Source organism: Pezoporus occidentalis, unplaced genomic scaffold, assembly GCF_034315485.1.
Source record: "Pezoporus occidentalis ecotype Australia unplaced genomic scaffold, CSIRO_AGI_Poc_V1 ctg115, whole genome shotgun sequence".
Classification (NCBI taxonomy): Eukaryota; Metazoa; Chordata; class Aves; order Psittaciformes; family Psittacidae; genus Pezoporus; species Pezoporus occidentalis.
In genome coordinates this window covers 2,800,657-2,827,008 of record NW_026912940.1, presented here as the reverse complement: position 1 = coordinate 2,827,008, position 26,352 = coordinate 2,800,657, and the positions used below count along the sequence as shown (strand labels likewise).

At 41.2% G+C, this 26,352-nt stretch overlaps 1 protein-coding gene across 6 annotated transcripts; it reads left to right on the top strand.

Annotated features, from left to right (window-relative positions):
- The first annotated feature begins 404 nt into the window (after positions 1–404).
- ZC3H14 (zinc finger CCCH-type containing 14) lies at positions 405–26,147 on the top strand. 6 transcript variants are annotated; one of them, XM_062638888.1, is made up of 17 exons: positions 405–553; positions 1,360–1,402; positions 4,620–4,734; positions 10,395–10,435; positions 10,759–10,954; positions 11,307–11,475; positions 13,035–13,195; positions 14,190–14,290; positions 15,331–15,486; positions 17,129–17,203; positions 17,616–17,772; positions 19,545–19,759; positions 21,860–21,980; positions 23,121–23,257; positions 24,133–24,227; positions 25,127–25,233; positions 25,852–26,147. In XM_062638888.1, the coding sequence occupies exons 1-17, from the start codon at positions 518–520 to the stop codon at positions 25,856–25,858; spliced, it is 1,932 nt and encodes a 643-aa protein (XP_062494872.1). In that variant the 5' UTR covers positions 405–517; the 3' UTR covers positions 25,859–26,147. The 6 variants fall into 6 exon arrangements, with proteins under 6 accessions (XP_062494872.1, XP_062494890.1, XP_062494883.1 ...); XM_062638906.1 differs by having other exon boundaries at positions 11,307–11,481; positions 19,545–19,687; positions 21,863–21,980; XM_062638899.1 differs by having other exon boundaries at positions 11,307–11,481; positions 19,545–19,687.
- Positions 26,148–26,352: the final 205 nt, after the last annotated feature.

Genomic DNA, 26,352 nt, shown 5'->3' with positions numbered 1-26,352 from the left:
CCACTGCTTGACAAGCGGTGAGCGCAGTGATAGACGGCCCAGGGCGGCCTCCCAGTTGGGGCTGCGCGTCCTCCTAATCCCCGCGGCCGTGGCTGCAGGGGTACACCGGTACGCCGGACGCCCATGCGAGCCGGGCATAGGCGGCATTAGGTTAGAGGGGCAGAGGTCGGTGCTGGCCTCGAGCACCAGGCAGCTGACTAGGGCGGCAGCTGGGAAACGGGCAAGGAGGAACGAGGGGAGCCGGCAGGGATTGCTGAGAGACGTTCTGAGGGACCTCGGGGACCTTCCGCCTCCAGCTTGGTCCCTGCTGGCCTCTGGGCCGCCACTCGCCCTCCCGAAGGGGAGGCGGCGGCGGCGGGGAGGCACCGGCGCGGCCCGAAAGGGGGCGCCGCAGGTGGAGGCCGTGTACTCTCTGGCGTGGCGCTCCGGAGCTGTCGCGGCCTGCGGCGGGAGCGGAGCCTGGAGGCCGCGCTAGGAGGGGGTACGGCAGGACGGGAAGGATCGGATCGGCGCGACCATGGAGATCGGCACCGAGATCAGCCGCAAGATCCGGGTGAGAAAGAAGCAGCCAAGCCGTTCACTTTCCACTCGCGGCAAGAGCCTGACCCCGCTTGCGTGCGGCAGGCCAGGCCGGTGGCTGAGCCGCGGAGGCGGCGAGCGCGGTGCGGTGTGTGCAGCACCGGGCCCCCGTCCGCCGGCGGGAGGAAACGGCGGGGTGAATCCCCAGCTGGGCCGGGGTTACCGCCAGCTCCCGGCGAAGGGCGGCCTTCGGCACGTCCAGGAGAATTGTTTTGGGAGGCGGAGCCGGTCTCGTAGCCCGAAGGGCAGCTGCAGTCTCTTCCCCGGAGCTGTCGTTCTCGGTCTGCAGCGGCCCGGAAGCGGCGGCTTACCGGGAAAAGGACCAGCTGTAGCCCTCTACTCTGGTATATAAGCCCCTGTTAGCACAGGTCTTGTCAGCTGCTCCTCCTCAGCAATTGCAGTTTGAACATCCTGGCGGGTGTTTTTCTCTTGCTGAGCCGAGAATGACATTTTATCGAACCATACGGGATTCGTTTTCTTTGCACCTTAGGAGCCCGCCTGGTCTGTGCTTAAAAAAGGACAGCTGGGACTTGGAGGTTCTCTGGTGGCACCAGGAACTGGTATATAGGAAATATTGTAGGGAGTGTGAGATTCCTGGCAGTTCTCACTACTCTGCTGTCAGTCACTCACTGTTAAAACATCTATAATCACAAGCAGTGGAGAACAGGAAAAGTAACATGTGAAGCCAGCGTGTTCAAACAGTTAATAAGAAAAACTGCTGTTTTGAAGTTAGCAATATTTTTTTCTCCATCTCTTAAATGCTATTTTATTATCTTTTAGGGTGCTATAAAAGGAAAGTTGCAGGAGCTGGGGGCTTATGTGGGTAAGTTTTATCACATGTTTAGCAGTCTTCGTTAGGTTCATTGTTGTTATATAGGAAAGTACCAGCTAGTTAATGCAACAGCTTATATACTTGTTATTGCTTGTGTTACTGCATACAGAAGCCTTACACATCAGATGAATTATCTGAAGTGCTGTGTCTCTGAGTATTTAAGGAAATTTCTTTGAAACACAAGTAGAAACATAATATAAAGCAAGATCCTTTCAGATACAGCAGCAGTTACTTGTGACTACTCTGAGATGGAGTCAGTCCTCCTTAGGCATCTTTTCAACTGTCTTTCGAATTCAGGGTGAGACATTTGTCAATATTAGGAGAAACAATATTACTGTAAGACAGAGATAGGCTGAGTGTTTTGGGAGATGAAAAGGCCATGTCAGAAATGTTATGTAGGACAAATCTGCAAAATGCAAGAGCTTGACTGTTAAGGGGAAGACCAAGACATACGTTAAGCTAATGTTGATGTACCATATGTAGCTGAATCTTAGAGGCAGGGTGAGATTTTCTTTTGGGTTGTGAGAAAAGAGATATGAAGACTGAAACAGGTTGCCCAAGGAAGTGGTAAATGCTCTGTCCCTGGAAGTGTTCAAGGCCAGGTTGGACAGAGCTTTGGGTGGCATGGTCTAGTGTGAGGCATCACTGCCCATGGCAGGGGGGGTCGGAGCTAGATGATCTTAAGGTCCTTTCCAGCCCAGACCATTCTATGATTCTATGTTTGATCAAACTAAATTGAAATGTATGCTCAAGAAGCATGCCTAGTGCCCTCAAGCAGCAAATGAGCCATTCAGACCTTCAGAGTAGGCCAGAGCTAGGCCAAAGTAAGAAGCTGAACACCAAACTCCCCAACCCCCAAAACCTGTTTTGTTTTGTTGGTTTTTTTTTCCTAAATCCAGGATTAAATGGATATTGTACTTAAGAGCAGCTGATATTTTTTTTACAGCAGTAAAAGTTGGTAACTTAACAGTGTTCTGTTGGAAGTAGAACGCCTCAGTCCTGCAAGTGCCTTGTTGTCTGTGATACTTCTTTGGTTTCAGGTGAAGGACAGGAATTGAGAACATAGTTCACAGATCCTGTGAGCTGCAGGACAAAGTTCAAAGTTTGTAGTTTGATCTTGAATTCATCTTGCTTCCTGTTTAAAGGGGGCATTATATTTAAGGAATCAAAATGCATTGACTCATAGAAAGGAATTACCTATGAGCTGATGTTCTGAACTCACCAGGTGCCAAGGAGCCATGCTTAGAATCTTTTCATTGTAAGGTTGTCTTTTTTCACCACCTCAGAAGTTGTCTTTTGCAGTGACTCATTTTTTGTTTTGTGGATTTTTTTGTTGTTCTTTTTTTTTTTTTATTATGATTCCAGGTTTCAATTCCCCAGTTCTTGATTCTTTGTCTGCTTTTTCCTGGATTTCTGAAAAAAAAAAAACAACACTCTTATGTTGGAATACCTGAGTAGTGAGAGTGGCTTGCAGGTGCAGCGTATGAATGTTATTTCTATAATCTAGGGTATAGATGAATTATTTACAGGGTAAAGAGAAGATAAGCAAATGTGTATTTTGGTTTCTGTTTAAGATTTTTCATTCTTTAAGTCTTTTTAATATTGTGTACAGACCTCACTTGACAAAATGAGTACAGCTGTATTAGTGCCTTGGTTCAAATTCACAGTTTGAAGTGAATTTCCCAACTATCTCCACTTACCACTGTTAACACTAAAACAGGAGCAGTTGAGGTTGGATATAAGGAATAAGTTCTTCACTGTGAGGGTGGTGAGGCCCTGGCACAGGTTGCCCAGAGAGCTGGTAAATGCTCCATCCCTGGCAGTGTTCAAGGCCAGGCTGGACAGAGCCTTGAGTGACATGGTCTAGGGAGAGGCATCCCAGCCCATGGCAAGGGGTTGGAACTAGATGATCTTAAGGTCCTTTCCAACCTAAACCATTCTATGATTCTGTGATTCTATGATTTCTTACTGCGTATGAAATTACAGTTTTGTTTAATGCACAAATCTGAAAGGAGTATTTATCTGTTTGGTCTTTGTAGCTGAAGGAAATTTGACAAGGGTAAGGCCCTATATATGGCAATATTGAAGTAATGGAAGTTGTAGATGGTTGTTAAGGATGGATGTAAAACGATACAGGAAGCAAAGTGGCTAAATTGAAAATATGTGCTAAATTGAAATATGTGCTCAAGAAGCATGCCTAGTGTCCTCAAGCAGCAAATGAGCCATTCAGACTTTCAGAGTACACCAGAGCTAGGCCAAAGTAAAAAGCTGAACACCAAACTCCCCAAACCCTAAATGTACTGTTTGATGTCAGATTCTGAGCACCTTTGTATCCATTCTGATGAGTAAGTATGTATATATACTCTGTGTGAGCAGTCCAGCAAGGGAGTGGACCTCATAGCAGCCTTCTAGTATCTGAAGGGGGCCTATGGGGATGCTGGGGAGGGACTCTTCATTAGGGAATGTAGTGATAGGAGAAGGGGAAACGTGTTCAAACTTAAACAGGGGAATTTTAGATTGGATATAAGGAGGAAATTCTTTCCTGTTAGGGTGGTGAGGCACTGGAATAGGTTGACCAGGGAGGTTGTGAATGCTCCATCCCTGGCAGTGTTCAAGACCAGGTTGGACTAGGCCTTGGGTGATATGGTTTAGTGTGAGGTGTCCCTGCCCGTGGCAGGGGGGTTGGAACTTGATGATCTTGAGGTCCTTTCCAACCCTAACTATTCTATGATTCTGTGATTCTATGATTTCTTACTGCGTATGAAATTACAGTTTTGTTTAATGCACAAATCTGAAAGGAGTATTTATCTGTTTGGTCTTTGTAGCTGAAGGAAATTTGACAAGGGTAAGGCCCTATATATGGCAATATTGAAGTAATGGAAGTTGTAGATGGTTGTTAAGGATGGATGTAAAACAATACAGGAAGCAAAGTGGCCTTCTTTTATCTTGTCCTTTTAAATACCTTGATCTTCTGTTCAGCTTATGTTCATGTTTAGTTGATCTTTTATTCCTCACTCATAGCTGAAACTTGCATTGAACCTCAGAAGAGATGGAAGTCTTGTTAATTTGCTTACCTAATCCTCTGCCTGCAGGGTCTTTATAGTAAAACTGGAAAAAAAAAATCCTGGTTACATGTGTAATGATGTTTGCTGTGTCTTTCTTTTATGATTTATTATACTTTAGATCAACATATTTCTCTTTCTACTAGATGAAGAGCTCCCTGATTATATTATGGTTATGGTGGCCAATAAGAAGAGTCAGGAGCAGATGACGGAAGACCTTTCCCTTTTCCTTGGAAACAATACTGTCAGGTTTACTGTTTGGTATGTTTGTAAACTATTTGTCACACTTCTTACCAATAATCAGGACTGCTTTCTATAAGTGAAACCTGAGAATTTAACAAGTTACATATCTTGTCATCGTGTAATTTACATTAATCAAAACCTTTTACAGGTCTAATAAGTAAATTATTTTAGTCTGGCAGCAGTTAGGCTATTGCAGTGATCATGAAGTGGCAAAAGACTGCAGGTCTTATATTCTTTGTTTGCTCTGAAGTCCAGTGGAATTTTTTAATGAAGTGTGAAATGCTCAGGTAAGGGAGGGCCACATGTTGGCTTAAAAAAAATTATTCCTACAAAGTCCACTGTGAGCATGAGGCTGTTACTCACTTTTGTTACATGCAAAATAGTTCTTTGAAGACAAGCTTCTTTGCTTTTATGCTAATAGTACTTCAGATTGCTGTTGTGCATGGGAATTACTATATCAAGACAGATGAGCAGTGGATCTAATTCTGTATACTGTCTTTGACAAGGCTTAACACCAAATGCTTAGGTATTCCCACCTCTCAGGCTGTTTATTTATTGCCGCCACTCAGCTCTACAAAACAAAAGCAGAATTTTTGTGAGCAGGACAAATTGGCAATAGATGAACTCTTTTCCAAACTCCTGACAGCGTGGATTAATTTATGCTATGCTGCATTATAGCCTCAGCCATTATATTTCTCATGCATTTTCTAATGCTGAATTTGGCTTCAGTATAAACTTTTCATGTTTCAGGGTATTAAAACAGATATTTCCCTCCAGATTTTTTCTTGCTTTCAGATTTGTGTATTAATTCAAGTTAATCTTACTTCTTAGTTGATAACCTGATACAGTTTTAGGGAATGTTACTTTGGTTTCAGTAGATGAGAGAAGTACTACATTTTTTTCTGCTTTTTCAGTTTGCTTCCTTTGAAGATTTCATACTGACTGGTTACATTCACTTCCAATATTTCTTCTGTTGATTAGTCAATAGAAGGTTAGGAGTTTTTATGCTATTAAATAGCAGAGCAAAACTTTTTGTAAGTTGGGTACGTTAAACTGTAAACACAGGTAAAAAATGAAAATTAGTTCCAGCTCTTCAGTTCACTGAATTAACTGTTAAAACTGATGGATTTCCATGGGACAGTGTTGCTTGTGTGAATAAAATTTCAGTTTGCTTCCAAAGTTTTCAGTTTTTTTCCTGGTGTTTGCCAAAAATATAAGAAAGGAGCCCAATTATGCATGCACCTGCATGCATGCAAGTACACAGGCATTTATATTCTTTGTTCCCTCTTTTGGCCTGCCTAGGCAAAACCTTTGGATTTCACTGTATTAGTCACACAGTAGTCTTTTTTCATAATAGTTGTGGGAACCAGACAAATTAGCAAGGTTTATAAGTTGATGAGGGTAACTCCGGTACTAGGGTTTTGACTAAATCATGATATTTATATTGGAGTTGCTATTTATGTTAATGATAGGTTGGAGAGTATGGAACTCTGTCTGGGGACAGGTGATCAGTTAACAGAGGGTCAGGGTTAAAGGGAGAACAGCTATGGGGGACATTATTGTGGGGATCTGCTACAGACTGCCTGATCAAGAGGACTCTGTGGATGAAGTGCTCTTCAGACAGATAGGAACAGCCTCATGCTTGCCACATGCCCTTGTCCTCATGGGGGACTTCAACCACCCTGGTATCTGCTGGAGGGACGGTATGGCCCAGCACAAGCAATCCAGGAGGTTCCTCGATTGTGTGGAAGACAGCAGCCTCCTGCAAGTAACAGAGGAGCCGACAAGGAGAGGTGCCATGCTTGACCTTGTGCTCACCAACAGGGAAGGGCTCGTTGGAAATGTGACGCTCCAGGGCAGCCTTGGATGCAGCGATCATGAGATGGTCAAATTTGAGATCCTCAGGACAGTGAGAAGAGCGTGCAGCAAGCTCACTGCCCTGGACTTCAAGAGAGCAGACTTTGGCCTCTTCAGGAACCTGCTTAGTAAGGTTCCATGGGATATAGCCCTAGAGGGCATGGGGGCCCAAGACTGTTGGATGATATTCAGAGATCACCTACTGCAAGCTCCGGAGCGTTGCATCCCAACCAGAAGGAAGTGCAGCAGGAGGGCCAGGAGAGCTCCATGGATGGATAAGGAGCTGGTGAGGAAAATTCAAATTAAAAAAGAGGCTTATAATAAGTGGAAGCAAGGACAGGTGGCCTGGGAAGAGTACAGGGATGTTGTCCGGGAAATTAGGGGCCAGCTGAGGAAAGCTAAGGCCCAGTTAGAATTAAACTGTTAATGTTAAGGGTAACAGCAAGGAATTCTATAGGTACCTTGCAAATAAAAGACAGACTAGGGACAATGTGGACCCTCTCTGGAAGCTATCAGGAGAACTGGATACACAGGATTTGGAGAAGGCTGAGGTTCTGAATGATTTCTTTGCCTCAGTCTTCACTGCAAATGCTCTGACCACATTACCCAAGTCTTGGAAGGCAGACGCAGGGACTGTGAGAATGAAGACCTTGCGCCCACTGTAGGAAAGAATCTAGTTCGAGGCCATCTTAGGAACCTGAATGTGCACAAGTCCATGGGACCTGATGAAATCCATCCGCAGGTCCTGAAGGAGCTGGCAAATGAAGTTGCTAAGCCGCTGGCCATCATATTTGAGAAATCATGGCAGTCAGGTGAAGTTCCCAACAACTGGAAAAAGGGAAATATAACCCTCATTTTCAAGAAGGGGAAAATGGATGACCTGGGGAATTACAGACCAGTCAGTCTCACCTCTGTGCCTAGCAAAATCTTGGAGCAGATTCTCCTGGAAGGCATGCTAAGGCACATGAAAAGCAATAAGGTGGTTGGTGACAGCCAGCAGGGCTTCACTAAGGGGAAATCCTGCCTGACCAATTTGGTGGCCTTCTATGATGGGGCTACAGAACTGATGGACAGGGGTAGAGCAGTTGATGTCATCTACCTGGACTTGTGTAAAGTGTTCGACACTGTCCCCCACGACATCCTTGTCTCTAAATTGGAGAGACATCAATTTGATAGGTGGACCACTCGGTGGATAAAGAACTGGCTGGATGGCCACACACAAAGAGTTGTGGTCAATGGCTCAATGTCCGGCTGGAGACCAGTAACGAGTGGTGTCCCTCAGGGATCGGTGTTGGGACCGGTCTTGTTTAACATCTTCGTCGCTGACATGGACAGTGGGATTGAGTGCGCCCTCAGCAAGTTTGCCGATGACACCAAGCTGTGTGGTTCGGTTGATACGCTGGAGGGAAGGAATGCCATCCAGAGGGACCTTGACACGCTTGTGAGGTGGGCTGATGCCAACCTCATGAAGTTTAACCATGCCAAGTGCAAGGTCCTACACCTGGGTCGGAGCAATCCCAGGCACAGCTACAGGTTGGGCAGAGAAGAGATTCAGAGCAGCCCTGCGGAGAAGGACTTGGGGGTGTTGCTTGATGAGAAAATGAACATGAACCGGCTTCAGTGTGCACTCGCAGGCCAGAAAGCCAACCGTATCCTGGGCCGCATCAAAAGGAGCGTGACCAGCAGGTCGAAGGAGGTGATCCTGCCCCTCTACTCTGCTCTTGTGAGACCTCACCTGGAGTATTGTGTGCAGTTCTGGTGTCCTCAACATAAAAAGGACATGGAACTGTTAGAACAAGTCCAGAAAAGGGCCACGAGGATGATCAGGGGACTGGAGCACCTCCTGTATGAAGACAGGCTGAGAAAGTTGGGGCTGTTCATCCTGGAGAAGAGCAGGCTGCGTGGAGACCTCATAGCAGCCTTCCAGTATCTGAAAGGGGCCTGTAAGGGTGCTGGGGAGGAGCTCTTCATTAGGGACTGTAGTGATAGGACAAGGGGTAATGTGGGTTAAAACCTAAACAGGGGAAGTTTAGATTGGATATAAGGAGGAAATTCACTGTGAGGGTGGTGAGGCACTGGAATGGGTTGCCAAAGGAAGTTGTGAATTCTCCATCCCTGGTGGTGTTCAAGGCCTGGTGGGACAGAGCCTTGGCTGATATGGTTTAGTGTGGGGTGTCCCTGCACATAGCAGTGGGGTTGGAACTTGATGATCTTAAGGTCCTTTCCAACCCTAACTATTCTGTGATTCTGTGATTCTATTCTATATACAGTAAGAAATAACGTAATTATATGTATGTTAATATGCATATAATAATATGTAGCAGAAAACGCTTTTATGGCTTTATAAATGAAACTAAAACTCCATTGAAAAAATAATAAAGATGTAGAGAAGGCAAATTCCAGCAGGGAAGAGAAGTCAAGATTAATGTTTTAACATATTAATATGTTGATATCAAGTATATGTAGATATTATACCTCCTGCTGGTTTTGACACCTGCTTAAATTCCAAATGTAATGAATCTTTTAATTCAGTATCCACATTTGCTTCTAACCACAAATTCAGTGATGGTGCTTTATCAAGCGATGAGGTAGGTATTGGTTAAAAGAATTCTGGAAAAGAAGACAAGATGAAACTTATGCAATAATCAGTAAGAGGACTGGTGGAAAAAAGTTATGTAGCATTGTAGTTGGGAGCTTTATATGCTTTTCTTTCTTCTAAAGGCAACCCAGAATTTGTACAGTTTTCAACATTGGATTTCTGGCTAAATACAATACTCAACATGGTACTTGGTTTGTCTCTATAGCTGCTAATTTATTTGTGGGTCATCTGGCAAAAGTTCCACAGCAATTCTGTGGCAGGCCTTGCAATCCTGCTGGTTGGCCAGCCCTTCTTAGTCTGAACCAAGTGTCAGGTCACAGTTATCCAGAGGTCAGTGTGAAAACTGGTACACATCAGCAGAGCTCAGTTGATGAAACCTTTAAGAGTGTCCTAGTAAAAACTCACAAGGAGGCTAGTATAAGCCTTCCTTACGCTCATGTGCAGTCTTATTTTTCCAGTTGTCAGTATGCTTTTGTTCCTTAACTGCTTTCTAATACTCATTCTAAATTACAGATATGTGCCCAAAGAAAGATTTGAATTCCAGGTAGCATATGCACTGAAGTGTTGGGATTTTTTTTTTTTCCTTTCTCCCCCCCCTCTTTCTTCTGCCTGTAATGTGCCCTTATTTTTAAACAGCCTTATTATGTCATAGCCATAGATTTTAAGTATTGCTTCAGGTTGTTGCCTGTTTCACAGGCAAATGGTAAATTTGTAACCTTGCTGAAATGTTTTTGCTCACAAACTTGTCTCAAAGAATGTTGTTGGTGTATACAAAGCATACCTGGAGAGCCCTGAGTATGTTCAGAGCTGTGAATTATATATTGTTAAGGTTTGTGTTTAAAATTATGTTTAAGTCTGGTGTGTAATTAGAGTTTCATATACAAAGTAAAATTTTCAGCTGTACTTTAGGTTTCTACTGTAGGTTTTTTGAATCACTCCTTTTGAGGACACTTGGCATCAGTGTAGTGAAAGTGGAAAGTACAGTGATGAATACCGTACCTGCATTTATGAAGACTCGCTGAAGACAAGATACTTACAGCCTCAGTTTTGAGGTTAAACATATGTCAGTTGATGGAAAGTGAAGGCTTCGGTAAATGAGATGCTTGTTGTAGGGGGAGAAGGACACTTGGTTTCTGAAAGACAGTTATTCTGAATGTAAATGAAAGTTCTTTTATTTCTCATCTTTCTTTTTGCTTCCTTTCCTGTCCCTCGTCTGTTTCAGGCTCCATGGTGTTTTGGATAAGCTGCGATCAGTTACTACTGGTAAGTAAGAAAACTAATTTTGGGGGAAAGTAGGTTTATCTTTTCTGTGCAGTGTTGCTTGTCTAATGAGTTTCCAAAAAGATCTTAGCTGACTGTTCTGTTAATTTTCAGTTTATATGGTCTTGTGTCCTGACTCATCAGAAAATTGCTTTATATTTTGAGATAAAGAATTTATTTCTGAGTCCAGAATCTATTTCTGGATGTTTCTTGCTGATGTTTTCAGCTTCTGTGCAATGTCTTGTTTTCAGTTTCTTAGCTACTTTTACTGCAAAACCTGTATTGCTGTGCTTTGGTGTTAAAATGTAAGGTACCTGTCTCCACAGAACCAACTAGTGTGAAGTCCTCAGAATCTAATATCTTTGAGAGCAACCTTCCTTCCAGCAAAAGCAGTTCATGTGTGAGTGATGAGAGAAGGCGTGAGGATACCTTGCCACCTCTTGCGGTTTCCAGCACTCGGACTGAAAGAAATGATTCAAGAGTTTCCACTAGCTCGCAGGAGCAAAGGAACACTGCTTCACGGTAAAACTTCTGGTTACTTACTAACACACATTGAGACATTAGTAGTTGTGAGACTGTTGTAGCCATTCTGAAGAGCGCATCTACTTAGGAAATTCAGAGTAGTTTTGAAGAGGAAAGCAGTTTATGGTTTGTAGCATGAAAAACATTTAATCGGGAATTCAGTTCCGTTTCTTTAGCAACAGATGGGCTTTGATTAATTAACCAAGCTAAAAATAGTGATCAGTATGTTGAATTTGTAGAAACAATAATACCTTAATAATTCTTCCCTCCTGGCTTTGTTTAAAAGACAGTTCTAATTTTCCAGAACCATATTTCCAGATGGGTTAACAGTTGGCAATTCTTATTTTATCAGGCAGTCTTGTGAAGATGGTTCAGCATCACGCTTAACGTCTACAGTCAAGCCTTTGAGGGAATTATCACCTTCTGAAGCTGTGATTGACATTAAACCTGAGCCAGATGATCTAATTGATGAAGACCTAAACTTCGTGCAGGAGAATCCTTTGTCACGGAAGAAACCCATTGTAACTGTAATTTATAGTTCTTCTCATCCTTCCACTGAAATGTACTGACCACCAGCTGGTAGGAGTGCAGATGGCAGTACACATGTGCACAGATTGTCACAACAGGGCAATTTACAGGGGAGCCAGCAGTTAGACACACAAAGCTGCAGGTCTTTGGAAACAGGCCAGCTGTGCAATCCAGAAACATTTGGCAACTTAGCAGAAAGTTACAAACCCACCTCCAAACTTAGTGCTGATAAAGTAGGCAGTGAGGTTAATACAATCTAAACTATTGGAGTAGTTTACATTTGCTAGGAACCTAAATTACTATGTACACTTCCAGTAAAATCCTGACCTCAGATAAACTGAAGGAATTCTGTCACTGATACCAGGAGGTTTGGGATTTCATTCTTTGGCTCCACTGGTAAAAAAATACTGCATAGTGTAGCAGCATCACCAGACAAGTTGCTGCATCTCAGAGTTAATTAGCTTGTAGATCTTCATGCCATCTTGCGTTGACTTAATGGATTAGCACATTGCTATGGTACACACGATGAATCAGAAATAATAATTTTGATCTCTAGATCGTTGGAACATGATCTTCCATAGGTACTAGTAAAATATCTGGCTTTACATAGTTCTGTAAATCAGTATTTTTTGGATGCAGTTTATTCATACCTATGCTAGGTATACTTTAGTCTCTAAAGCCCAGATATTTTGCTTACTAAGGTTATTATTACACTATTTAGAACAATGGTATTTAAGAAATCTTTGGAATGAGTCTTGTATAAGGACAAACTAAAAGGTTATTGCTGCCGTACAGTCTTTGCAGGCCTGACTAAGGTAGTCAGAGTGATAGGTCTAACTGATATTTTTAAGACTATCTGTATGAGTCAGTTAAGAGCCCTTTGTGAGAGGAATTAATGTTGTTATGGCTGCTAATGTAACAAAGCAGGAATTTTGCATACCTTGTATTCCAAGTGCATCTGTGTTTGTCACTGCCTGTGTAGTTCTGTCTTTGCTACTACTTAATTAATTCTGTATAAAGGACAATGGATATTTGGAAACTTAGATTGCTTCACAAAGATACGTGCTGATGTCTGTTTTTTTAAGATGGGGAAGTGAGAATGAGGATATAGTGACAATACAGTAATGTATTTAAGGCTGTACATAAGTCACTGATGAATGATAGTTACATCTTTGTTAGGAAAAGGTCTTGTGATAATTTTCTTGTGTTCCTATTTCATGAATAATGTCCAGAAGAGGGCTGTTTCAGGAGTGTTTCTTAGAACTGTGTGCCTTTGCTGTATTCTGCCTGGATAAGTTCTACTTTAGTCTTTTTTTCTTCTCTTTTTCTAAGTGTTATTTACATTTTTAGTGAGGTGTTTCAGTGAAAATATGATTTTCATATTCTCTAGTGCTATCACTTGTTTCTGCGGACAGCATGGTAGTCCTAGACCCATGCAATTTGTATGAAAATTCTCCATCTTCTGGCTATAGGTAGAATTGCAATACTTTCTTTGCTGGCTTATTAATGCATGTTTTAAGCTAAGTCAGATGTTTTGGTTGCTCTGTTGTAGGAAGAAAGCTCCAGGAAGAGACGGTTGCCTGTTGTGAGCTCAGTAGTCAAAGTGAAAAAGTTCTGTAATGACGGGGAAGATGAGGAGGAAGAGGAAGACTATGGATTACGAACAGGAAGCATCTCCAGCAGCGTGTCTGTACCTGCAAAGCCAGAAAGAAAGTACGTAATATCTCTGTGATTCTGTGTGGTTTCAAGAGTGAATTTAATGAACAAAAACATCAAAAGTGGAAAACCGGTTGCAGTTTTGAAGATTGATAGAATTCAATAAGCCGTTTTTATATTTTTTGTACTATCTCACAACTCCATGGGTGAGATGTCTGTTCATACCACACTTTTTCCTCTGATTTTTTTTAACCTGTTTTTATTATTGTGCATAAGCTGCAATGGAATGTGAAATTTTACACTGTTTGGGTAAGATTTACTGGCAAAAGAACATTAATGTTGGCGTGTTTCAAACCAGGTACTTAATGTGGAAAAATAATTTTGCAGGAGTTTTAATTGCTTTTTTTTTTATTTTAGGAATAGTTTTCAAACCAGTTACCACTTGTTCTTTAAGGTGTTCTTCACTTTTCAAAAGGCTTGAGAGATATTTCCTATTTTTCTGCTCCCTAATTCTGTCTGAATGTCAGATGTCAGTCAGAGTACATCAGTTGTTTGTATCTGATTTTCAACGATAAGATTAAGAACATTCAAACTAGAGAAGAGATGATTCTGCTGATCTACAGTGCTTGTACAAGATTTGAACTAATACACTTCATCAAATTTATCTGCAGTACCACAGCACAATTATCTGATTTAAAATTTCTTACTGTTGATGTTCAAAGACAAAGGGAAAGCTTTTTCTACAAGTCATGTTTTTGACAGAGTCAGTTTTCAGCTGGATCTTACCCTCCAGGGCATGGTTTCACAGCAGCTTAAGCTAGACATGAAATCATGCCTCTGGACTTCCGTTTCTGAGTGTTTTGTGGATCTTCATTCACTCAGAGAATAGATTAACAAGGTGAACACGAATACAGATTAAGTGATTTTAGATGATGATTTCTATCAGTGTAATTATGCATGACTGTGTTAACTTGTTGCAATATCTGTTTAACATGGTTACAGTTGCTGTTGCAATTCATGTGCAATTAATTAGTTTTTTTATCTCCTTTAGACCTTCATTGCCACCTTCAAAACAGGCCAATAAGAATTTAATACTGAAAGCAATCTCTGAAGCACAGGAATCGGTTACAAAAACAACTAATTATTCCACTGGTAATTAGCATTATTTTTTGTAGTGCTAAAATATAGTATTTCCAAATCCTGGTTTATAAATCCAACCTGAAGATAGCACTTGGAGATAAAGCAGAATGTTAAATAGCACATGTCAGTGATACACAGAAGGGATTTTCTGTGTCCTATGCACATTATACTTATTTTCAGTGATGAATTTTGAAAGCATAAACAAGGGAGGAAAGAGTTACTTAAAATATGTTAATTGAAATAGTAAGTCTGTAAAGTGTACAGATACAAAATGGAAGTGCCAGAGATATTCTGAAGTTTATAGTTGCCAAGGGGACAGTGTTCAGAATTAAGTGGCTTGTTTGAGCTATGTGGATGATTTTTCTTCCTTTTCTGCATTGTCTTCCTTCCTTCTGAGAAGAGAAAAATATCTTTTATTTTACCCATGGATTTCAAATTAGCTTATTTCCATATTTTATTCAAAATACTTAAAAAAATAGATGGAAAATCACCTTTGAAGTAGAAGAGCCTTCATACTTCAGATAAAGTCCACAAATCACCTCTGTATTAAAACACAAAGTGGTGATTTTTGGTCTCTCTACTGAAATATTCTCATGTTGATAAGTCAAACTACAAGATCACCGCTATTAAAAATCAGTAGTTTTAATTAATTTTAAAATTTTCTGGCTATGTTCTTTTTTCTACCATATTGTTATGTACAGAGGGAAGAGTTTCCTGCATCACCTCAAAGTGCTATTCCCTGTGTTGCTGCTTTTTCCACTATAAATACTTGCTGGAAAACTGGCATCAGAACTTAAGAGTATCAGTGCTCCTACCTCTCTTCTTCATCTTAAAAGTACATGTTCTCTGGTGCCACTCATAGAGTGCTGTATGTACATGCACATGCTTTCACTTTAAGAGTTTTACAGATAGCTAAAAATGCTTCTTGTGGGGACGTATGCTTGGGATTTTGAGTGTGTAGGAATTTATTATTTTACCACAATATGTAAAAATAGTACTGTTGTGTGATTGGGTTGTGTGTAAATGTTTTACCATTGTTTCTTTAAATAAAGTCCCACAGAAGCAGACTGTTCCAGTTGCACCAAGAACTCGAATTAGCCCAGAAGAATCTCAGTTAGAATTAATCCATGTGCAAAGCAGACTGCCTGCTCTGAGTTCCCAGCTTCAAGCAGAAGAGCCAAAGGAGCGGATAGCTGAAGGAATTCAAGGTCATCTGATAATATTCTTTAAGCATTTATACCAGGGAATGTCATTTTGCAACAGGCGGAGCCAAGAACAGAAATGGTTGTCATTTTTAAGGCAGCATCAAAAGTTGCATGTGGAAATGCCCTGAAAACACTCTGAAGTTATATATAAGCAAAGAGTGATATAGCATTCTGGAATATCACTGAAAGATAATTTTGTATAAGCAAATGTATCCACTTACAGTATGATAGCTTTTCCACATCCTTTTCATTTTTTCCCTCAATATCTTTTAGGAGCAATTTTGTCACAAAAAAATTTCCGTTGAGTAAGATCTTTGTTACATCAGCTCGTGGTCATTGTTAAGGAATGGGAAACATTTGTTATTAAAAAAAAATCTCTGTTTTCCTGTTTCTCATATAGATGTATTTGGAATCTTTCTGCCAACATAAAATAGTTTAAATTGTATCTGTAAAGTGTAAGAAGCTTTATCAGTCTTTGAATTAATGTACGGAAAATATTTATGCTAAACGTTTTTTCTTTTTTTGCCATTGAAGTGGAAATGAGAGCTTGTTTAGGAAACCTATGGAAAGCAAAGTAATTTTTTTCAAATCATAAGTCAAATGTAGAACAGCGCTACTGTTGTGGTTTAAGCCCAGCTGGTTAACTCAGAACGATGCAGCCACTCGCTCACTCCTCCACCTCAATTCTTCCTCTCCCTGCTCCTGGAGGGATGGGGAGGGGAATCAAAAGAATGTAACTCCCATGGGTTGAGATAAGAACAGCTTAGTAACTAAGGTATAACACAAATCACTGCTGTTACCACCAAGAATAATAATGATAAGGGAAATAACAAAGGAAGAGAATACACCTGCTCGCTGCCTACCAACCGATACCCAGCCTGACCTGAGCAGTGATCTACCCCTTCCGGATAACTGCCCCCAGTTTATATAGTGGACATGATGTGCTGTGGTATGGAATACCTCTTTGGTCAGTTTGGGTCAGGTGTCCTGTCTCTGCTTCCTCCTGGCTTTCCCTCCTCCCTGGCAGAGCATGACACTCAGAAAGTCATTGGTCAGACTAAACATTACTGAGCAACAACTAAGAACATCGGCGTTATCAGCGCTGTTCCCAGACTGAAAGTCAAAACCACAGCACTGCACCAGCTACTAAGAAGGAGAAAAATGACTGCTACTGCTGAACCCAGGACAGCTACTCTGGTTTGTTTCACCTCTTTTAAGGTGACCATAAAGTAGTCCTTTGGAATTAGCTGCTTTTCTGCATATGTGTTCTCTGAATAGTCAGCACCTTTACAAAAGGGAAGAAAGAACTTGGCCTTTGTAAGTTGTCATACCCACAGACCTAGTTTGTACCAAGCAATCATTGTGGGAATGCCTGGACTCTTTCAGTATTCAGATTTTTCCATGCTAGCTGGAGCAGATGTATTACTGTTCTGTTTCTGAAACAATGAGAAAGGGGTTTGTGACAATGTTAGAAATGTGGAGGTTTTCATGGGGTTTGTTTTCATGATTTTTTTGTGTTTTTTTTTTGTGTTTTTTTTTTTTAATATAAAAGGAATGAGAAGAGCATGCTTTGGTTATTTAATTTGTTGTTGCAGTTTGACGTGCAGTAAATATGTTTCTGATTACTGGGTTGGTATTTTTTTAGGAGCTGAACAAAAGGAGTTCTCGTCTCGGCTCCAGATTGATCCAGCGATTGAAGATACTTTGCAAGTGGCTCAAGGTTAAGTCTTGTGATAGTTTATTTGCAAACTGAACAGTTGTGATCAGTGAATGCTAAAATATAACTTCCTTTTTAATTAATTATACTGGGTTTAGTATCTTCTAGTTTCCACATCTTGAAGGAATAAAAGTAGCAGATGTTCAAAGCCTGAGAGAGAAGCTTCAATACTCTTTCAGCACAGCCATTCCTGTAAGAAAGTTTCCTGGTCTGGTCTAGTATGGGTTATGGCTCCTATTGAGCTAATTGATCTGTATAATTAGCAAGGAAGTAAAGAACGTTTTCTGGAAGCTACTAGTAAGAAATTAAAATAAAATTAGCTTATTGGCCATCTAAATTGATATTAAAAATATGCCATAAGTTAAGAGTACAACTGCAACCTTATTTTTCTATGTATTTTTTTCTTCCAATTCAGATTACTACGATATAGAATCTATGGTTCATGCAGATACTCGGTCATTTATCCTGAAAAAGCCCAAGTTATCTGAGGAAATATTGGCACAGAATCAGCAGTTGGGAAGGAAGGCCACAGAGGCTATGCGAGTACTCTCGGGACGTCTAATACAGACAAGGTAAAAAGTTGTTTCTTTTAAGACTGTTATCAGTCAGAATGCTTCTTTGTGGTTTAGATGGAATCATTCAGCCATACATGTGTTTTGTCAGTCCAGTCAGGATCTGTGAAATCATGGAAAAAGGGTCTGACATTGAATAGCAGAGGAAAAAAAGCAGGGGCAAAAAACCTCCCAGAAATCCTTCTAAATGGAAAATAATTCCAAGGGTCAGCTGTACCTTGAGCATGTCTTAAGATTTGCAAGAAAGAAGAAGGAGCTGCAGAGTACTGCTCTTTATTGTCACAGCTGTTCTGATTTCTGAAATCTTAGATCTTAGTGAAGTAAGACTTTTGCTTAAATAAATTTGCTTTAGTTTTATACCTGTTTCACTCTGAGACTGCGTTTCTTAAGAAGTGTTTTTTAATGCAGTGTAGAGTATGGTGAAGCCTGTGCTCTCAGTGCTGGATGGAAACCAGCACATTCTATGTGCAGATAGCTCAGTACCAGCAAACAGTTCAGTGGCATGTGGGACAAAGTGATTTAAGGCTCCTTACTGGTGAGTTCTGCCAGAAGTTTAAAGTTCATGTCAGTTTCAAATGATGTGCTGTGGATGTTTTCTCATTTCTCCAGAGGAACAGTGGCCAATGCACTGTCATTTTCCTAACTTCTTAGAGGCCTTGATAGCTCCTGCTACCAACTAGTCCTACATATTTTCCCTGTTAAGAGTTAAAAACTACTCAGAACAATGTGGTGGACTTCATCGCTGTGTTTGAGAAACTGTTAATGCTTGCTTTCCATGAGTGGCTTTAAAAAGCCTGTGGTAGTTAAAAAACAACAAACAAATGCAACATAATCTCAACAAACACCAAACAGACCCAAGGATAATCTCACAGTGTTACAGTTGAAAACTGTCTGTGCTACAGGAGGGTAGTAAATTTTTGCATATGCATAGGTCAGTTTCTGACTGCTTGAACTGGAAAGGTCTGGCTAGTGATGTTTTTAATGTGTTGCTTTTTTTCTATCCTGAAGGCATTTTATGCTGTAGTTGCTTTTAGACTAATTTCATAGGAAAGCAAATTTTATACTATCACTGTTTGTCAAAGATGGGAACTTCATAGTGCGTTTCCAAATACTCAGAATCACATTTCATTCACGAAATCCTTCAGGTCAAATGGGTGCATCAGTGGAATATTGTAGAAACCATTTCATTGTGGTTTTATGCTCTCTTATCCACATGTGCTGTCAGACACAAGATACTAGGCTAGACTAATCTTTCAGTCAGCCTCAGCATCCAAGTTCATAGTGTCAGTGTTTCAATTCTCTCTTTCTACTCCTGAGAACTTTCACATCCACGGTTTCATAATGCACTGTTGAGTACTTTTGAGGAGACACCTCCTTGTGTGTTAAAGGTTCATGATTCCAAGAATGGTATTTACCCTCACTTTTTTTGTCTCAAACCTCTAAATTCCTGAAAAGATTAATCTTTTCTTAATTTAACCATGTCTGTAACTGAGCTTTTGGATCTATCTGCTGAGAAGAATGTAAGAAACAGAAATGTACCTGTTGAATTCTCTGCTGAATACCATTAAAAGCTGTATTTCTTATTAGTGCATCAGGGAGAATGGAAAGCAAACTATTAGTTGGAGTACATTATTAGTAGTATTGAAAGGTTTGTTACTGTGTCACCCTCGATAGATTAGCTTGTACTGCTTATAGTTACTAGTGCAGTTCCCTTTTACTCAGATCTCTTGAGTAAGAAAATCTTATTTTTACTACATTCCTTTGTTTAACAGAGACCAGCTTGCACAGCCAGAGAAACCTGCTAGTCCAAAGTTCATCGTGACACTGGATGGCGTGCCAAGTCCACCAGGATACCTTTCTGATCAGGAGGAGGAAGATATGTGTATAACTGAAGGATTAAAGCCAGTTAACAAAAGTATGTGTGCCGGCAAAGGCCTTCGAGCACAGCAGATTCAAATTGTAACCAGGCAGCTGAAGAGCTGTGATGGTAATTACGCTTACCAGCAGGATCTAACCTCAGTATGGTGGTGTGATTGTGGATAGAACTCTTGGATATATCATTCTGCAGAAATCAAAGTAATGGTGTTTATTCTTCAAATTAGAGCACTGGTTAGGCAAATGAAATGTGGTGGTTCAGTGGAGCCTTATCTTCATAAGCCTTTATCTTGGTAAACTAAGAGCAATACAGCACGTAAGTAACATGCCACACGTTGCAGTATTGGTAACATTTGTTCTGGTTTGTTTCTTTTGAAAATGTAGGTTGTCTTCATTGCCAGAAACCTGCTCTTCTGGCTGACCCATTAGCATTTGTTCCCATGCTGGCAGACAGGAGATTTTACAATGAATGTTTTGCTGTGCTGTGAACTTTAAAAAAATACATCAGGTGTTACTAATGTTTCTGTCGATTCATGATATCAAAGGGAGCTTGGACAGAGGCAGGTTGCTAGAAGCTCTGAAAATAGACCTTGAACACTATGTGGTTGTACTTGAAGGTTTTTATATTCAGGGTATCTTTTGAATAATGTGGGAAATTGCTGAAGCATATGAATTGTTTAGAATCCTGACACAGCAGTGAAAAATACAGAAGGTTCTGCTTTGTCATAGACGACGGGTTAAATACTTGCCTTCAGGTCATGCTTGGATCTTTTTAAAATTTTTTAGTTTTCTTATGAAAATAAAAACCTTTATTTTCTGTCGTAGCAGCGTATCCACATTTTCTGACCTTGAATAAAGAGTAGTACCTGATGCTATCCAGGGAACTCTTAAATTCCATGGCTCCAGCTGTAAATGTCTATTTATGTTACGAGGGAACCATGGGGGAAAGGCAAAAGATATTTTAAGTCTACATCCTTTCAGTCCTGCTGGCTGCAGAAGTGCAACACATATCAGGCAGTCCTGAAGAAAGGAATGTTATATATCCATTGGCACATTTTTAGTAGTACAGTGAAATATATATTAGAGTACTACCCTTGCGAATCTGTGTTTTTACTAGTATAGACTCTTTTGATAGTCCTGACTAAAGCTATTAGCTACAGAAAGACGTTGCTAATACATTTATGTCTCTGTTAGGGATTCTTAGTTGATTAGCTGTGTCAGCCAGAAGTAGCACGGCTATGGCTGAAGTCTCGCAGAATCAGATGGGAGTGGAAGCAGTTTGTACAAGCAGCATGGTTTTCCAATAGGACAGCAGCGTTTGGCTTCAGTGGGTTGCAAGGAGAAGGTATAAATGAACCTTAGGATGGAATGAAGCTGGAGCAAATGTGTCACATCAGAGGAATAAGTCTAGCAGTCCTGGGAAGCTTTGAAAAGCCAAAGGCTTAGTCAGATTTGGAAAAATAAGACGACAGTGCAGGTATATGCTTAATGGCCTGAATTTGCAGAATGAAGGTTTACAGATAATGTTAAATAGGAGAAAATTGAAGTCCCAGGTTCCCTTAAGTGTAGTGAAGGTATTGAATGTTTCAGCTTGGGAATTCTTAAACCAGTTCTTGGATTAGAGTCTGAGTTCAGGCAACTGAAGTAAACATGATATTGAAGCCAGTTACATGAAAGTATTTCTTTTTCAGTATGTGCCCCTAAACTAATAAATCACATCTGATTAATGCAGAAAATGACTTTTCACCTTCTGTCTTGAAATAATTTTCTAGATCCAAAAAATACCTTGGAGAGAGGAAGCACAGCTGTTATTAACACATGCCTCAGCAGAACTAAGTTGTAACTAAGGTTCAGTTGAAGAATCTTTGTCTTGTCTGGTCAAGATCTGATCTTTTGACTTTCACACCTCAGTTTGGATTTTTGAAGAACATGATTTTATTTGGCTTGTAACCAGTGCAAGTTTGATCTTCTGCCACCAGAACACAGCCTTCAGCCCACTGTTACAGCTTCTTTACTTTACACTGTTGGAGATTTTCTTTGGGTTATTTGGTTGTACATAAATTTTTACTGTTGTGACTCTTTGATTAGTGGAGGCTTATCAAGAATTGGGTTAAAAGGAGAGAGAATTTCAATGATGCTGTATTGTGTAAACCAAACTGCATATAGGCATAAAGGTCCCAGCTTGCTTTTTTATTCTTCTTCTTCTTTCAAGTAGATATTGAAGAGTTAAACATGCTGCAAAAACAGGAGAAGGTGCTTGAGCGCTGCAAGTACTGGCCTGCTTGCAAAAATGGAGATGAATGTGTGTTCCATCACCCCACACTGCCTTGCAGGTAGTAGAGCAAAGCTCATCCACTTGACACGTTACTTTTATTTTTCTTTTGGTGCTACCATATTTACCTTCTGTGTTAGTGAATATGCTAAGGCAGTGTAGGGCTGTTAGGGTAGGACTGGAGCTAGATTATCACACTGTAATTTCTTCTGTTTTCCTCCCATCTACCACATGTCTGAGTACAGTGGTGTTTTTCATAAGCAGAGTCCCAGCTGTGCTCACGCAGAAGGAAGCTTAGTTTAGCATACAGGCTGGGGGTTTGTGTGGCTTAGAGGTGTGGGAATTGGTGTCTTTCTAAAACAATAGGCACTCTTCCGCTAGCTGTCAGAATGCTTGTGAACATGTTGTTAGGCAAGGAAGAGATTTTTGAGCGTGGTAAAATACTGGCACAGGTTGCCCAGAGCGGTGGTGGATGCACCGTCTCTGGGGATATCGAAGGCCAGGCTGGATGTGGTTCTGGAGTCTGGTCCAGTTGAAGATGTCCCTGGTCATTGCAGGAGGGTTGGACTAGATAACCTTTGAAGGTCCCTTCCAACCCAGACTCTTCAATGATTCTATGTTAGGGTACCATTACATAGTAATGCAGTGATTTTTTTATTCAAAAGCAAAGGCTGACTCTTGAGTGTGCACTGTGGCTTTGACTTCTCTTCCACAAGCAGCAACAGTCTAGAAAAACAGCTTGTGTTTTGGGATAAATATTACCAGACTGGGTAGCTTAGTTTACTTGGACATTTGAATCTTCTTTCAAAATCCAACGTAAATAAATTCAAAGTAAACTTTCTCTTCAGTTAGTGAACCATGTTACTTAGGGATCTCTGTGCTGCTCTGTGTGGAGGTCTGAATTCACAATGCCTTTGCTGCTTTGCACTGCACACTAAGAGTAATGTGTCTTAGCTTTGAACAAGTAGCCTGCTACCAAACCCCACCAGTGTGAGGTAGTTAGTTATGTACTGCATGTAAACAGGGGCAATGAATACATATCTGTTTGTGCACCCCTGTGCCCTGCTGTGAGAGGAGCTAACACATGTGTGCCAGCCCTTTTGTAGCTCTGGCTTTCTGTGGTATTTTGGCTTTCATGTGCAGCAGCTGCCTGGGGATTTTGCTCTGAATGTGGGCTTATGACTCAATTCTTTTCCTGCAGAGTTTTTCCTAACTGCAAATTTGCTGATAAATGCTTGTTCATCCATCCAAACTGTAAATACGATGCAAAGTGCACTAAGCCAGACTGTCCTTACACTCATGCTAGTCGGCGGCTCCCCCATACACCTCCTAAGCCAGGTGAGCATGTCTTGTTTTTCTGAGCTTTAAATGAGAGCACTGAAGGGAAAACAGTACTTTTGGAAGCAGAAACTGTGGTGAGAAAATGATGTTTTGTTCCTTCTGAAGGGACTCCTCAGCACTGCAGTTGTACTCAGATTTGCTTCTTAAACTGGACACACGTAGCAAGAGCTTGTTACGCAAGTTGAAAACAGTTTGCTGTGTTGGTATGAACATGTTTTTCTTTAACAACACTGTAGGAGTTAACTTCTGTAATGAAGAGGTGACTTGTGGGGACAGGTTTACCCAATGAAGGCGGTAGCTGTGTTTGGATTACGGGTTGGTGTGCCTGGGCCTATGAGCAGTGCCAAGGTGGAGCAGCTTCACTCCACTGGAGTTGCGATCTTTTGGAAGCGGTTTAGCGCTCAGTCACAGCAGGATGCACTTTTGTTACTTTGCCAGAAGGCAGAGTAAAATGTGCTTATCTCTTGTGGCATTTCCAGCAGGTCCTCTGTTCCTGGAAAGTTCACTGCCTGTGCTTTGCAGTGCAGTTATAGCCTGAACTCTTCCAGGCCTGCTGCTGGCTAAATTTAACATTGGAATTTCTCTGCTCACCAGATCTCTGCTTAATTTGTTGGGAGCATTGCCATGGCTATGGAATCTTCTGTCCCAGAATGGTGCCAAGCCCAGACCAGGATTACGTGATAGTCTTGTTCTGCCCCAGGATGAGATCCACTGATCCGTTGCCATATGCTTCCCGTATTTCTGGCAGAACTTTGGTGTCCTATAAAATATAATTCCTTGCAGAAGAATTGATGTATTTACGTTTGTGTTAAACTGTTAAAAAAAGCGATTTATTCTGGTCCAGGCTCACTTCCTGTCCTTTTCTACTATAGCACCACTACCCACACCGTCTGTATCCTCCAGTAGCCCCCTGTGCAAGTTTTTTCCTGCTTGTAAGAAAATGGAATGTCCATTTTACCACCCAAAAGTAAGAATTATCTCCTGTCTCTTCCTTTCCTTCCTAGAGAGTTACTTGCAGTATGTTACTTTGGGTCAGGAAGTGTCACTAGTGTTTCACACTTTGTGCTTTTACTTCTCACATTTTAACTTCAGCTCAGAAGCAGAGTATGCAAAAGCAGTGACTGAAGGAATTTGGAAAATTTTAAAACATAGTCTTTCTACCGGCTGCTTCTGGGAGTTTCAGACAGGCAGACAGCCCTAGCACTTGTCAGAACCCTGCCTAGCAAGGGTGCTAGGGCAGAGGGGGAGAGTATCTTGTAGCCTGCATTGGAGGAGTATGTTTCAGACTCCTGACTCTTCCTTCAGATGTGCTGCAGTGTACAAGACCTTTGAAGATTGCCCAGTTACCACAAAGCATATCAATGTAATTTATATTGTACAAGAGTTTATAACTCGGGTACTTCTATTCCACGGAAGTATGTCCCTGCATATTCATGTGCCTTTAAGTAAGTTTAGTGCTTTTTCAAGCACTGAATCCTGGAGTGTGCTGGGAGCCCAGGTGTTAGCAGCAGATACACAGAGGCTTTCCCTATGTGTGTCAGATGCTGCTGTGTCACACTCCTGACTTACACACGCAGATCTACTGAAACTGAACTGTGTAAACCCTTGAAAGCAAAGGAACTTCTCTACCCCTTGGTGCAGGGGCAGTTTTGAAGCACCTAATTCATAAGTAATACTGCTGAAAAAGGATTTCCCTCTGTCATGGGGTTGACCTGATGGCATGAGGCTGTGTAGCTGTTGATTTGGCTTCCTATCAGACATGTCATACAGTAATACCAATGTGAGTGTAACACATGCCAGGTTAGCTTGTTCGTGAGTTCAGACAGCATCTGTGAGTAGCCTCTGCTGAAACACTTTCATTTCTAGCATTGCAGATTTAATACCCAGTGTACGAGACCAGATTGCACCTTTTACCATCCAACCGTTGCCGTTCCTCCTCGCCATGCCTTGAAATGGACTCGAGCTCAAACCAGGTGAGATACGTGGGGGGTTAGTTTTTTCTTGGTCAGGTTTGGGGTGTTTGTTGTGACTGGCATCATCAGTGTAGTCTACTCACAGGACTGATGTGTGTGATGAATAATGGATGTTGTATGAAGAGAGATACCTGTTACAGGCATCTTTCTTTTACAGAGAACTTTGTTTGGTTTTAGTGGTATAAACAGTGACTAATGTGACGTGACTCTGAAAAACAGGTGCCCTGCAGCTAGGATGTGGCAGGGGCACTGGATTCCTGACGTGGACACGTTGTGTTTACTGAGTTTTATTTGAGTAAAGCTGAAAATCTGCCATCAGCTCTTCTTTGCTGTTGTTTTATCATGTGTCCAAGCTGTCTTTTCCACAAAACGTTGGTGTTTCTTGGACTGTTTCTGGCAGAACAGCTCCTTCCTGTCACCTGTCTGTGATTTCATGAACTAGTAGCAAACTTCCCAAAGCCACAGTCATACCTACAGACATTGCTCTGCAAAGCTCTGCATCCTTTGCTCTGCAAAGGTCTGAATTGTTACAGGGGCATGGTGAAAATCCATGCTCAGCCCCTCTTTACAGGCTGGTACCATTGTCACTTATGATGTGTGTTTTTCTCTTTCCCCCAGTGAATGATTCTGATGAACTTGGGACTGGACTTGGCCTCCTCGGGGCAGCAGCAGAGAGGAAGGGGATATAGGGACACTGTAACCACCAGGGACACAGGATGCTAAAAACAAAATCCATGCATTTTAAACTTTTAATATATATTGTTTTCATAAAATGAGGTTGATGATTGCATACTTGAAATGTCTCTAATTTTCCAAGTTTGTAAGTTTGAGCAATTTTACATTTTTTTTACACTGTAAGAAGAAAATGTGTAAGAAAAGTTTTACTTTAAATTCCATTAAAAACTTTCAAAGGACGTTTTGTGTTCTCTTTGGGTAATGTGTCTTGCTTAAGATTAGGTGTGTTGAAGTAAAGTGTACTGTTAGAAGGACTTAGAAAGCTTATTCCTGTATTCAGATCATAGCAGAAGCACTTTTTGTTCAGAAAATGCTTGGTACAAGGCATGCAACTGGCCTGGTGTCCTAGTGCAGTGTGCCTGAACTCTTCATCTGCTCACAGAG